Source organism: Hemitrygon akajei, unplaced genomic scaffold, assembly GCF_048418815.1.
Source record: "Hemitrygon akajei unplaced genomic scaffold, sHemAka1.3 Scf000082, whole genome shotgun sequence".
NCBI classification, from domain to species: Eukaryota; Metazoa; Chordata; class Chondrichthyes; order Myliobatiformes; family Dasyatidae; genus Hemitrygon; species Hemitrygon akajei.
The window spans coordinates 443035-456790 of NW_027331968.1; the positions used below are offsets into that span (position 1 = coordinate 443035).

At 45.5% G+C, this 13756-nt stretch overlaps 2 protein-coding genes across 2 annotated transcripts in view; both read left to right on the forward strand.

Moving 5' to 3' along the window:
- The window catches only part of LOC140722642 (uncharacterized), a 190577-nt gene that overhangs the window by 157399 nt on the left and 19422 nt on the right, over window positions 1–13756 (forward strand). The window lies entirely within an intron of this gene.
- LOC140722647 (uncharacterized) lies at window positions 6747–8382 on the forward strand. Its single transcript, XM_073037363.1, has one exon. It carries the CDS (start codon window positions 7071–7073, stop codon window positions 8328–8330), a length of 1260 nt encoding a protein of 419 aa, XP_072893464.1. The 5' UTR covers window positions 6747–7070; the 3' UTR covers window positions 8331–8382.

Consider the following 13756-nt stretch of genomic DNA (forward strand, 5'->3'; position numbering starts at 1 on the left):
CCTTTGAATCCGTCCACATATGAGTTATCAGCGAAAATGACCTGTCACAGGAATACCTTCTTCCAGGGGTTACCACACAACATACCCAGGCAAGGGTTTACACAAGATATTCCAAAATCCACTCCTATGGATTATACGAAGTGACAGCCACACACATTCGTTGTGGTTCCGTGTACCGATGATCAACTCACTCTTGTGGGCATAGGAGAGTTCCAAGCGTCAGCTGCGACTAACTGAAGCGATCAGCTTTTCCAGTCTCTCTCTCTCTCTTTAGACTGGCCGACTGCCTGTCTGCAGATCGCTCTCTCGCTTATGGTTCAGGCCACAGTTGGCGCTGTCAGCCTGTGACTGACGTCATAGCCCCGCCTCCTTGGAGTCTGCGATCCCTCTGATCATCGACACTGTTCAGCAAATCTAATTATCAGATTGGAACCCGCCACTGCAGCCCCACAGTTCACTATGTACTGATTGCAAAGCTACGAAATTGCATGTGAATAGCCTCCCGTCCCCCAACTCCACTCTTTCTGCGTCACCAGCAGACTGGGACATCTCTCATCTCGCTGCCTCCGCCAGGACATTAAACTGTGAACAACTGTGGTCAGGGACTGATCTCTGAGGTACTCCAAACGCTACCTCCTTCCAGTCTGAAAACGACCCACTCATCCAGCCACACACTACCGGCAGTTTATCGATCTCCAACGAAAAAGACTAATCACCTACTCCCAATGTTCAATACCATTGCTGACTCTGAGTTTACCACCGTCAAATGCTAGGAGGGACATAATAATCAGAAAGTCTCCAGTCACAGTCGTGTAAATAAAATGTGATCTCAGTAGGTGTGTGGCGCATGCTCAGAATGTGAAGGAGACAGTCAAACTGAGTCAAGTCACAGACTGATGAAGGGGAGGAATGATCCATTTTGATACAGAGAGGGAAGCAGAGAGTTTGATATTGTGCCTGATTCCGGAACTGTGGCCAGTTAGAAGATGAAGTATTATTCCTCCAAATTGTTTGGAGCTGTGACAGTGTTTTTATCCGAAGGCACCATGTGGACTAAAATTACCTGAGTTGAAATGTTGTCCTTCCACTCCTACTGGCATTGCATGGAGTAGACGTGGTTCTCGAACAGCTTCGTTCTTTTTAAGTTACTGAATCCAATCTGCGTTGATGTCCCGTGCTAAAACTTCTGGAAAAAAGAAGAGGATCATTCTGTGACTGTGGAAGCTATTGCGGAGCTAATTCGGAAGCTCAGAGCGAAACGTCTGAACCACATTCGGATGTGTGTTTAAAGGGTACCACAGAGCTTAAACGAATGGAGTTTCTGCTGCAGACTATTCAAAACACTTTGCAGGAACAGACTACTCAGATTCAGGAACATGAAGATGCTTTAACGAGACTCGATACTAAGAAGGATGAGTTGGGGAAGTTCGGAGATAAACAATCGAAAATCGTTGAATCTCTAAGACAAAAGATTGTTGCCTTGAGAATAGATCAAGAAGGAACAATATACGTATTTTGGGTCTTCCTGAGTTGGTCGAAGGCAATCGACCTCCAGAATTTTTTGCAAAGCTCTTGGCTCGTATGTTTTCTGATGTTTTGGAGACTCCGCCTAGAATAGACCGGGTACACCGAGCCCCAGTGTTTAAATCCTCTTCTCAGCAGAAACCTCCACCTGTGATCATTGCGTTTCTTGAAAAGAAAGGTTACTATAATTCGCCATCTCGTCGGTTAGGTATGATTAACTTTGAAGATGATAAGATAAGGCTGGTCGTTGATTATTTGCCCGGGGTATTAAATGAACGTTTTAAGTATAAAAAAAAAGTCATGGCTGAGTTATATAACGAAGGTTATAAACCTTCACTAAATTATCCAGCTCGTCTCAAGAACATTTTGAAAAATGAAATGTTGTCCTTCATCCACTGACAAGCTTTGTAAATTTTAACTGTGTAGAAAAGTCAAAGGATCTGTGTATAGGAATCCCAACCACAACAGCTCGTTAGTTCCGCTGTGTCTGTCAGTTCACCAGCGCTTGAATGCCGCCAATCCTTTAATGTGGAGGCGGAGATGCTGGAGAAGACAGCGCCCCACTTGCTACAAGGAGAGCCCGAGCACGTGCCCATGTCCGTGATCTGATTGGATACATTGCCATGACGTTACAGCACCGTGACGTCATTCACTGACTCTCATTTCGGAAGGGGTTCATCCGGCCATCGCAGATACAGGGACAGATTCGCACTGGGATGCGGCCGTTCACCTGCTCCGTGTGTGCGAAGAGACTCATTCAGTTAACCCACCTTGTGATGCTCCGGTGAGTTCACAATAAATAGAGGCCACATTTCTGTCCGGAGTGAGGAAAGAGTTTTACTCAATCATCCCAGCTGCTGCAACACCAGCAACTTCACATCAGGGAGGAAGTTCAAATCAGCTCCGTGTTAAATGTTTAACCATCACGGTGACTGAAGGCAACTGCAGGATCATGAGGGACTGTTACTGTCAGATTCTGCAGTTCTTGCGGCTGCTCATCGCACCCAGGACTGAACCCTGGTCACTGAGCATTGGAGGAGTCTGTTCTGCTGATGTTAGACTTAAACTAGACTGGCGTTTAATACAATGGATCTGTGAAAGATAAACCAGTTTTTTTTAATCAAATCCCGTGTGTCAGGTACTTACTGTCTCTATCACACTCAAAATGTACACTAGAGAGGCCACTCGGCCCATTTGATCCTTACTCATGTTCCTGTTCCATATCAGTATATGAAAATCTACCCCTGCCGTTCCCCTCTCACTCTCCCTGAGATGACAGGTTGCAACCAGTCACCACTCCGTGGGATCGGAGATTTCCCTTGAATTTCATAGAATCATAGAAATCTTCAACACATTACAGACCCTTTGGCCCACAATGTTGTGCCGACCATGTAACCTACTCTAGAAACTGTCTAGAATTACCCTACCACATAGCCACCTATTTTCCTAAGCTCCATGTACCTATCTAAGAGTCTCTTAAAAGACCCTATTTTATCCGCCTCTACCACCATCGCTGGCGGTGCATTCCACACACACACCACTCTTTGTTTAAAAAACTTGGCTCTGACATCTCCTCTGTACCTACTTCCAAGCAGCTTAAACCTATTCCCCCTCGTGTTAGCCGTTTCTGCCCTGGGAAAAAGCCTCTGGCTATCCACACGACCAATGCCTCTCATCATCTTATACACCTGCATGAATTTCCTGCATGATTTTCTCCAGACTGAATAAGACGATGAGCTCACTGTGGTTGTGACGTTCTTCAGGGCTCCGGACGAAGATGGTTAAACTCCTTCTCTGCTCTTTTCAACGTTTTGGGTCATTTTCACCAATTTTAAAGGACTGTACCTCAGACAGCTGGGTTGTTGCAATTGTTACGGACCAGCAACAATAGATCACTAACGGAGTCTGGCTTCGATGTTAAAACCACTCTCTTCATTAGTATCCACTCCAAATATAAAAGATTAAACGAAATAAACAGAAGTTAACAGTGTTGTGCATATATATAGCTCCCAAACTATCAAGCTTGGGAAACAATGCTTCAAGTCTTATGATGGTAAAGTAGAAAAGTTCAGTAATCCACAGAATAAGTGAGTGAGAGGAGAGATTTGACAGCAGACCAGTGAGTGAATCTTCGATGGAGCAGAGTCAGAAACCAAAGTGTTGCCAGCCTGAGTCAGGGCTTTGGGGCTCCAGAGAGAGATGGGGTCTAGAGTTTACGAGGAGGAAGAGGAATCAGACCAGCAGGATGTGGCTACAAAAGGAACATTTGGAAACTGGTTGACCGAAAAAATTGGTGGTTAATTTCTGCAAAATACTGCTGGAAATCAACAGACCCGGAAGCAAATGTGGAGAGGAATAAATAGACAACGTTTAGACCGAGCCTCTTCAGCATGCCTAGACTGTGTACTCCGCTGCTTAGTTGCTGCCTGAACTGCAGAGTTCCGCCAGCATTTTGTGTGTGTGTGTCTCTGTATTTCCAGCAACTGCAGAATCTCCTGTGTTTTATACCTGCATTTTACTTTGGCATGAGCTACACGTTGAAATTGAGTATATTGTTTCTGGAAGCCGCTTTCTGCGTTAAAACAGCTGCAGATTTCTCTACACACACACGAAAAAAAACTGAGGTATGGACATTGATCCGCTGCTTGCAGAAATGTTTAATGGCAGCCACATTACCCATAAGGTCCTGCGTTAAAAGATTTTGACCGGCTTTGAAGCACCGATGAAATGCGCAGGCGTCAGGGCTGTGACGTTTCCGAATATTACGCATGCGCGCAGTACACAGAAGGCCTTGCAGATATCGGTGCAGGTAAGAGCGATTCTAAGTCTTTTTATCTTAAACACCGATTTCAGGGCAATTCCTGTGAACTTCGAAAACTGTGACCCGCAATCCTGGGACAGTCCTGCTCTCTTCCCTCTCTCTCAGCCCCACGATCCGTACACGGGCCCCGGGGAGCTTCCGGCTGATGAGGGAATCGGAACCGATGGATCTCTCAGACAGAGCTGAGCTCCAGCTATCTAAATGCAAGGATTAGGAACTCGGAGAAAGGGAACAAAATCTTTTACATCACCAGTTGAGAAAATCGCCTTTGTTCTACCTCCAATCACTAATAAGAGAAAATCTGCAGATGCTGGAAATCCAAGCAACACACACAGAATGCCGGCGGAACTCAGCATTAGTACTCTTTTCCACAGCTACTGCCTGGCCTGCTGAGTTCCTCCAGCATTTTGTGTGTGTTGCTTGTTCTACCTCCTCTTGCTCTGGGCTTTTCTACCGGTGAGAACATGTTTTGTCCCATTCTCTCTGGGTACGCAATGATATCAAACACCTTTGCCCTGGGCAACAAGCAGCTTTCACATCACAAATGTGCCAGACTCCAGTGAGACAGAGAACTGCCCTTCCCTTCATATTCATTGGGATTCCCATCACTGAGTTCACCACCGTCAGTCACCCGGGGGAGAGTTCAGAGGAAATATTTATGTAGAATGCAGAAATTGGTGATACCTGTGTGCATGTGGTGGTACTAAAGTTGCCCGAGAATTTGCAAGTGGGAAGCAGTGGAGTGATATTTGGAAATCTGACATTTTAAAGTGTAATTTAGCAAGCAAACCACATATGGACAATGTGCAAAAGCTTTGGTGAGAAAATCATTCATTACCCGTTACAGGCCTGCTACATAGGTTGTGCGAGAGTGCAGATGAACTCGATCGAACCCAGAGGAGATCAAAGTTCCTATTGACAGTGAAAATGAATACATCTGAATCTGAATAAAATACACTGCGCACATGTTGTCACTGGCTAAAAATGCACAATACAAGCTTTACATACACACTGGTCATTACAAATTACAGGAGACATTGGTGGGAAGGTGGTGAGACCTCCAGTGTCCCTGATGCCCTCACCTACATGATGTGCATCCAGCTGTAGCTTGTAACCCTGCACTTTATGGAGTTGGATCTTGAAATGGGTGAATTCCAGATCATCCAGCAGATGGAGGGGAGTGATGGATATGACATGAAGTGAGATGAGTTACACCCAAGGTGCAGGATACAGGCAACTGGGTGCGAGTCAGGAAGGGGAATGAGGTTAAATAGCCATCGCCAAGTACTCTTGTTGCTATCCAACACAGCAACAGGTGGACAACTTTAGAAACTGTTGGGGGGAATTGCCTGGCAGAGGAAAGTCAAAGGGGTGATAGGGGAACAGAACAAGAGGGGACTAATATCCTAGTAGTAAAGCTTGCTAGAGGTAATTTGGGGGGGGGGGGGTGATGTGGTTAAAATAAGTTGTAGGGGGAATGGGAGCCAGAATGACAGAACAGATAGTGGAGAGGGTGAATTGAATTGAATTGACTTTATTAAATACATACTTCATAAACGTGAGGAGTATAAATCTTTACATTACGTCTCCATCTAAATGTGCAATGTGTAATTTATAGTAATTTATAATAGATAGTTTGTACATAGGACATTCAATATAACATCGAAATGCAATTGTATCAGCATGAATTAATCAGTCTGATGGCCTGGTGGAAGATGATGTCCCGGAGCATGTTGGTCCTTTTGCTGTGGTACCATTTCCTTGATGGTAGCAGCAGGAACAGTTTGTGGTTGTGGAGAATTTGGTCCCCGATATCCTTTGGGCCCTTTTTACACACCTGTCTGTGTAAATGTACTGAATAGTGGGAGGTTCACATCTACTGATGAGCTGGGCTGTCCGCACCACTCTCTGCAGTTTCCTGCGATTAAGGGAGGTACAGTTCCCATACCAGGCAGTGATGCAGCCAGTCACAATGCTCTCAATTGTGTCCCTGTAGAAAGTCCTCAGTGGCCCCATCCCAAAGTTCTAAATACTGTCTGAGGTGAAAGAGGTGCTGCTGCGCTCTTTTCACAACACAGCCGGTGCGTACACACCATGTGAGATGCTTGGTGATGTTTACAGATTGGAGATGGCAGAAATGCCCTATTATTATAGAGACGGGAAGAGCATCAGAGAATTAAATGGTCATTCCAGATACCAGCACTGTGCCAAGGTACAAGATTATTTCTCTCTCCAACTTGAGTTGAACTTCACTGTGATGTCAGATCACACCTTGACAACTCAAGTCATTTCATCTGAAATGTTGTCCTTCACCCATTGATCGATTTTGTAAATCTTTTCACAGGTTAAAAATGACAAGGAATTTGTCTACGGGAATCTCAAACACAACATGCCAGTTTTGCTGTCTCTGTCCAGATATTTAAGAGAGGAGCAAGGGTTTCACTCGATCATCCTTCCTGCTCAGACTGTGGGGAAGGATTCACTCAATCATCTGACCGACTGGTGTGCCCATCATTTGCTGGGACACTGGGAGTGGATTTAGTCAGTCATTTCAACTGAAGGTACATCAGCAAGTTCACACTGGGCAAAGCCATTCATCTGTTCTGTGGGTGAGAAGGCATTCAGTTGGTCATACCACGTGTGGACACACCGGTCAGTTCTCTCTAGGCAGAGGCTGGTCATCGGCTGAATTTTTGGGGAAGGATTCACTCGGTCATCTGACCTAATGGCTCACCAGCGAGTTCACACTAGGGAGCGGCCGTTCACCTGCTCAGTCTGTCGGAAGGGATTCACTAGGTCATCTCACCTGCTGAGACACCAGTCAGTTCACACTGGAGAGAGGCCGTTCATCTGCTCAGACTGTGGGAAGGGATTCATTTGCTCATCCCAACTGAAGGTACATCAGCGAGTTCACACTGGGGAGAGGCCGTTCACCTGCTCAGACTGTGGGAAGGGATTCACTCAGTCATCCGACCTACTGGCACACCAGTCAGTTCATACTGGAGAGAGGCCATTCACCTGCTCAGAGTGTGGGAAGGGATTCACTTGCTCATCTCACCTACTGAGACACCAGTCAGTTCACACTGGAGAGAGGCCATTCACTTGCTCAGACTGTGGGAAGGGATTCACTTCCTCATCTCACCTACTGAGACATCAGCGAGTTCACACTGGAGAGAGGCCGTTCACCTGCTCAGACTGTGGGAAGGGATTCACTTGCTCATCCGAGCTGAAGGTACATCAGAGAGTTCACACTGGGGAGAGGCCGTTCACCTGCTCAAACTGCGGGAAGGGATTCAATCAGTCATCTGAACTGAAGGTACATCAGCGAGTTCACACTGGCGAGAGGCCATTCACCTGCTCAGACTGTGGGAAGGGATTCACTTGCTCATCCCTACTGAAGGTACATCAGCGAGTTCACACTGGGGAGAGGCCGTTCACCTGCTCAGATTGTGGGAAGGGATTCACTTTCTCATACAAACTGAAGGTACATCAGCGAGGTCACACTGGGGAGCGGCCGTTCATCTGCTCAGACTGTGGGAAGGGATTCACTTGCTCATCCCAACTGAAGGTACATCAGCGAATTCACACTGGGGAGAGGCCATTCACCTGCTCAGACTGTGGAAAGGGATTCACTCAGTCATCTGAACTGAAGGTACATCAGCGAGTTCACACTGGGGAGAGGCCATTCACATGCTCAGTGTGTGGGAAGGGATTCACTCAGTCATTTAAACTGAAGGTACATCAGAGAGTTCACACCGGAGAGAGGCCGTTCACCTGCTTAGACTGTGGGAAGGGATTCACTCAGTCATCCATCCTAATGGCACACCAGCAAGTTCACAGTGGGGAGCAGCCGTTCACCTGCTCAGACTGTGGGAAGGGATTCACTCGGTCATCTCAACTGAAGGTACATCAGAGAGTTCACACTGGAGAGAGGCGGTTCACCTGTTCGACTATGGGAAGGGATTCACTCGGTCATCCGACCTAATGGCACATCAGCGAGTTCACACTGGAGAGAGGCCGTTCACCTGCTCAGACTGTGGGAAGGGGTTCACCCGGTCATCCGACCTATTGGCACACCAGTTCATACTGGGCCGTTCACCTGCTCCGTGTGTGGGATTCACTGAGTCATCTCATCTACAGACAGCAGCGTTGTTCACACAGGGGAGAGGCCGATCACCTGCTCGGACTTTGGGAAAAGATTCTCTCAGCCAAATCAACCAAATGTGCATCATTGAGTTCACACTGGGGAGAGGCTGTTCACCTACTGTGAATGTGGGGACGTATTCACTCAGTCATCTAAGCTTATGTAACTCTCGCTTCGGCTAGCAGCTTAATATACGGGGTGATAGACCCCCACCCCAGCCCAGTCAAACTTAACAAATCTCGTTTGGGTGGATGCTGCTTGAGGTGTCCCCGTTACAAATTAGTATGCTCAAATAACAAGCAGTAAACAATATGTGATTAAATGATTGAGCTTTATAATTCTTACTTTGACCATAGCATTAGTAAAGAAAATTTAAAAAAAAGAAAAAGTGCCCACTCTCTCCATTTGCATCTTCTCATGTCTCCCTGGGAAAAGCCCGTGGTAATCTCTCTTCCAGACTCACAAGAAAGAACATTTCTGTCATTGGATAGTCCCAGACTCCAAAACCCTGTTATCTCTGGTCGTAACCTAAACATTGCTGCTACAGAGAAACCATCACAGCAGCAGGGCGTGGCAACGAATGACAGAGTAGTAACATTCGGAAGCTGATTGACAGAGAAAATCTTTTGTTTGTCTGACTGATGACACAAACTATACCCATGGCGAGGTGCTCCACTGGTCGAGGAACTTGTGTGCATTGGGAAATGCTTTATCTACTGAGGGAGTTGTTCCTGCATGTTTATCCTGTAATATTATATCCGGATGGTTATTATGGACTGTCCTATCTGAAATAATGTATTGATTAACGTATAATTTTGTCACCATCTCATCTTCTTAGATCGTTGGAATGTCTCCCATGGAGGGTCATACTCATTCCACTGTTTAATGTTTCCTTCCAGAGTGATGATTCATTTTTTTGAGTTGGCCTCTCATTTAAGTTTTCTGGTCTGTATTTCTTATCACGATTGCATATACACACATGGAGTGCTGAATCCAGTTCATTTTTGATTAAATCATATACTTAGAAGTTTTATCTGACTGTTGTGTGATCTTTCCTCATGTGTGTTATTTCTCTTCCTCCTTCTGTCCAAGGTCGTGTTAATCTCAGTGGGTTTGAGTGGAAATAGTCTTTTCTAAAGCTTTCTTAAGATCTTGTTTATCTTTCTAAATTTTACTGATTGAAATGGGACCAAGATAATTTTATTAAAAAAAATTCAATGTCGGTATTGATGAAAATGTTTATTGCCTGTGTTGTATTTGCTAATTATTGAGCTCTATTTGGTAGGTTTTTTAAAGCCTTGAACTAACTTTTGTCAAAGGTTTTCCGTATTCCGCACTACTTTCTATGTTCTTTGCTTGTTGATATTCCAGATACGTGGGTACCCAGCGTTCCGGTGAAGGGTCTTGGCCTGAAATGTTGATTCCCATCCATAGATGCTGCCTGACCTGCTGAGCTCCTCCAGCACTTTGTGTGTAGTTCTCTAGATTTCTAGCATCTGCAGGTCCTCTTGTTTCCCAGATACTTACATATTTATTGAAAGATCAAGCTGCTATTGGGTTGTGTGGCTCTGTTGGTAAAATATTAAATAAAATAATTAGAAAGAGGTGGCATAGGGTTGGAAGGTGTAGAATATGTGGGTAGAATCAAAGAACAGCAAATGTACAAAAAAAATCCTTGATGGGAATTGTATAGGGACCTCCAAACAGTAGTAAGAATGAGGTCCACAAATTTCAATGGGAAATAGAAAATACGTGCCATACGGGCAATGTTACAATAGTCATGGGGGATTGTCATGCAGGTGATTAGGAAAATCAGGATGGTGTTGGTCTCAAGAGGAGGAATTTCCTAGAATGCCTACAAGATGCTTTTTTTTTCCGAGCAGCTCGTGGTTGAGCCCACTTGGGGATCAGATATTCTGGATTGTTGTAACGAACCGGAATTAATTAGGTCACTAAAGTCCAAAGAACACTTAGGGGCAAGTGCTCTTAATATGATCAAATTCACCCCGACAATAGAGAAGGAGAAGCTAAAGTCAGATGTGGAATAAAGAGAATTAGAGAGGCATGAGAAAAAATTGGTCAAAATTGATTTAAAAAGAACATGGGCAGGGACAAAAATGGAGCAGTAATGGCTGGAATTTTTGGAAGCAATTTGGAAGGCACAGGATATATACAGTGGCATGCAAAAGTTTGGGCACCCCTGGTCAAAATTTCTGTTCCTGTGAACAGCTAAGTGAGTAAGAGATGACCTGATTACAAAAGGCATAAAGTTAAAGATGACACATTTCTTTAATATTTTAAGCAAGATTACATTTTTAGTTCCATCTTTTACAATTTCAAAATAACAAAGAAGGAAAAGGGCCCGAAGCAAAAGTTTGTGTGCCCTGTATTGTCAGTACTGAGTAACACCCCCTTTGGCAAGTATCACAGCTTGTAAACACTTTCTGTAGCCAGCCAAGAGTCTTTCAGTTCTTGTTTGGGTAAATGTCTGGGTTCAGTCATAAGTAGCAAAGTACTGACTGTGGAAATTACAAGTCAGAATATTATTAGAGTCACAGAGAGCAGCAGCACTGAAACAGGCCGCTCGGCCCTTCTAGTGAATGCCGACCTGTTTTTATTGTTATTGCCTAGTTCCAACAACCTGCACCAAAGCCTCCATACACCTCCCACCCACGTCCTCACCCAAATTCCTCTTTAGTGTCTAAATCAAACCCACATCCTCCACTTCCACTGGCAGCTCATTCCACACTCTCACCAACCTCTGAGTGAAGAATTCCCCGAAAATAATTCACTTTCACCCTGAACGTATGCCCAATGTCACGGTGAGAGGGAGGACGGGGCAGAGAGGGAAGACAGTAAGGGGAGGGGTGGTCAAATGCAGAGAGGGAAACAGAGCAGAGAGATTATACTGAAAATCTTTCAGAAAAAGTAATTGAACTTGCTGCAAACCTACTCTCCATATCCTATACATTCTTAACCAAATTATTGATCGAGATGACAATAATGGTTGATGTTCAAAGTAAATGTTATTATCAGAGTACATATATGTCACCACATACAACCCGGAGATTGTTTTTCCTACAGGAACACTTAGCAAATCTATAGAATAGTAACAGGATCAATGAAAGATCAAGTGGAGCATAGAATTCAACAAACTGTGCAAATGGAAATATCATTAAACATCAATGAATAATGAGAGCAATGGGGTGTAACCCTGGGAAACCTCACTAAGCCCAATAAACAGCCTCCCACCATCACTCTCTGCTTCCTACCATCAAGACAACTGTGCATCCAGTGAGCCAGCTCTCCCTGGATCCCGTGTGGTCTGACTTTCCACAGCAACTTACCATGCTGAACCTTATCAAAGGCCTCACTGATGCCCATATCGGCCCCAATCCTGGGACAGAGGTGTCACAGATCAGAGGGCATAGATTTAAACAGAGGATGAAGAGGTTTAGAGGGATCTGAGGAGGAGATTTGTCACTCAGAGGGTAGTTGAAACCTGGAACACATTGCCCGAGGTGGTGGTGGAGGCAGGTCCCTTCACAACATTTACGAAGTGGATGAGCATTGAAACTGCCGAGATACAGTCGGCTATGAACCAAGTGCTGATAAATGGGACCAGTGTAGACAGTGAGTGGATGGTCAGAACAGGTATGGCCGGCCAAAGGCCTGTTTCCGTGCTGTGTGATCCACCACTCCGGACTTGCTAAATTAACAATGGTGGCACCGCAAGGCATTGATTTCAAAACTCCACACCCCTCTCCAAACTGAAATAAACCGGACTGCACCCCTTTGTCAACACTGGGAATATCTGTTTCTGTCAAGGTAACATAGAAATTGGTCACTTCTGCTAAACAACTGGCAATTGATGAAGTTCCTGTGTCTTCTTCCATTAATATTGCTTCCTTACAGCTAAACTAATCCTCTCACTGTGTCAGAATCAGTGATTAAATCCCGCACCAAACACCGTGTTTTCATCCCTGCACATTGTAACTTGAACCATCTAACTGAGGGTCTGATGGAGACATAACCGCTGTCCTCTGCACATGGGATCACATCTCCCCTGCGTCTGACATTTCAAATACTCTCAGAATGGTTTTCTGATTCAGTCTGAAGGTTATGGTACTTTCAGCTCGTTCTCAGACCTGACAAACCATGTCTTCCCACAGCTGGTTCCACCTGTTGTTGTGTCCTCTTTCCTCCACCTCCAGGGAAGCTGCATCTCCACACAAACTCCTCACTTGAGACGACTGTCTATACCTGTGACACAGGAAATCACATCTCCGTCACTCTATTCCAGCTGCTACCATCTGGGAAGCGGTATCGCAGCATAAAAGCCAGGACCAACAGGCTCTGGGGCAGCTTCTTTCACCAGGCCATCAGACTGATGAACTGACGCTGACTTGAACGTACTCTATATTACATTGTCAGTTTTAATTATTATAAACTATTATAAATTACTATGATTGCACGTTGCACATTTAGATGGAGACATGACGTAAAGAATTTTACTCCTCATGAATGTATGAAATAAAGTCGATTCAATTTAATTCCTGATTCTGTGTCTGACCTGCTCGCCTCTGGGTATCCTCCATCAACAAGCTTCTTCCTCAGTCACCATCTCGCAGCCCATGACGGTGACAGCTGTCCTAGACTCTGGGACTCTGTAACACACAATCTTGTAACTCATAATCTTGTGAACAGCAATCTTAGCCGGTCATTAATATGAAGAGAGAATTGTCGTTTCCTGAAAGGACATGCGAGCTAAGTTGTCTGATCCAGTTCACCAGATCGTCCTTTGTTTACAACTTAATTTGTCTCGGTACCCTCCTCCCCGTATCATGGAATGTCCAATCATCCCACTTCCTCCCAACAGAACCCAACCCGCCTACAACCCCACACCCACACTCCACTCATAACCTCGACCCACACACACAGACAGAGCCCATTCTCCCCAAACACCTTGGAGAACCACAAGGAATTGATCCCACAGCTCTGGCTCGGTCGCAAAGTTAAAACCCGGGCTGAGCAGAGCCTGGAGCCCACAGCCACCCGGCAGAGATCCGGCCAAGTCCTTTCTCACTGCTATCGGCCCCCGATTTACACAAACCCGACATCAGCCCCTGCTCACCGCCGCTCGGACTGTCCCAGAGTTGTGAGGCTTAGTGTCGGCAGCGCACCTGCGCGTCTCCCTATGGTCCAGACACTGGCCGGGGGTCCCCACAGCGCCACCACTGGCCGGAGCCGGAGGGACATCGCAGAGA

Excerpts from the sequence above, each read along its gene's own strand:
- LOC140722647 (XM_073037363.1), top strand. The coding sequence starts at position 7,071 with ATGGCTCACCAGCGAGTTCACACTAGGGAGCGGCCGTTCACCTGCTCA.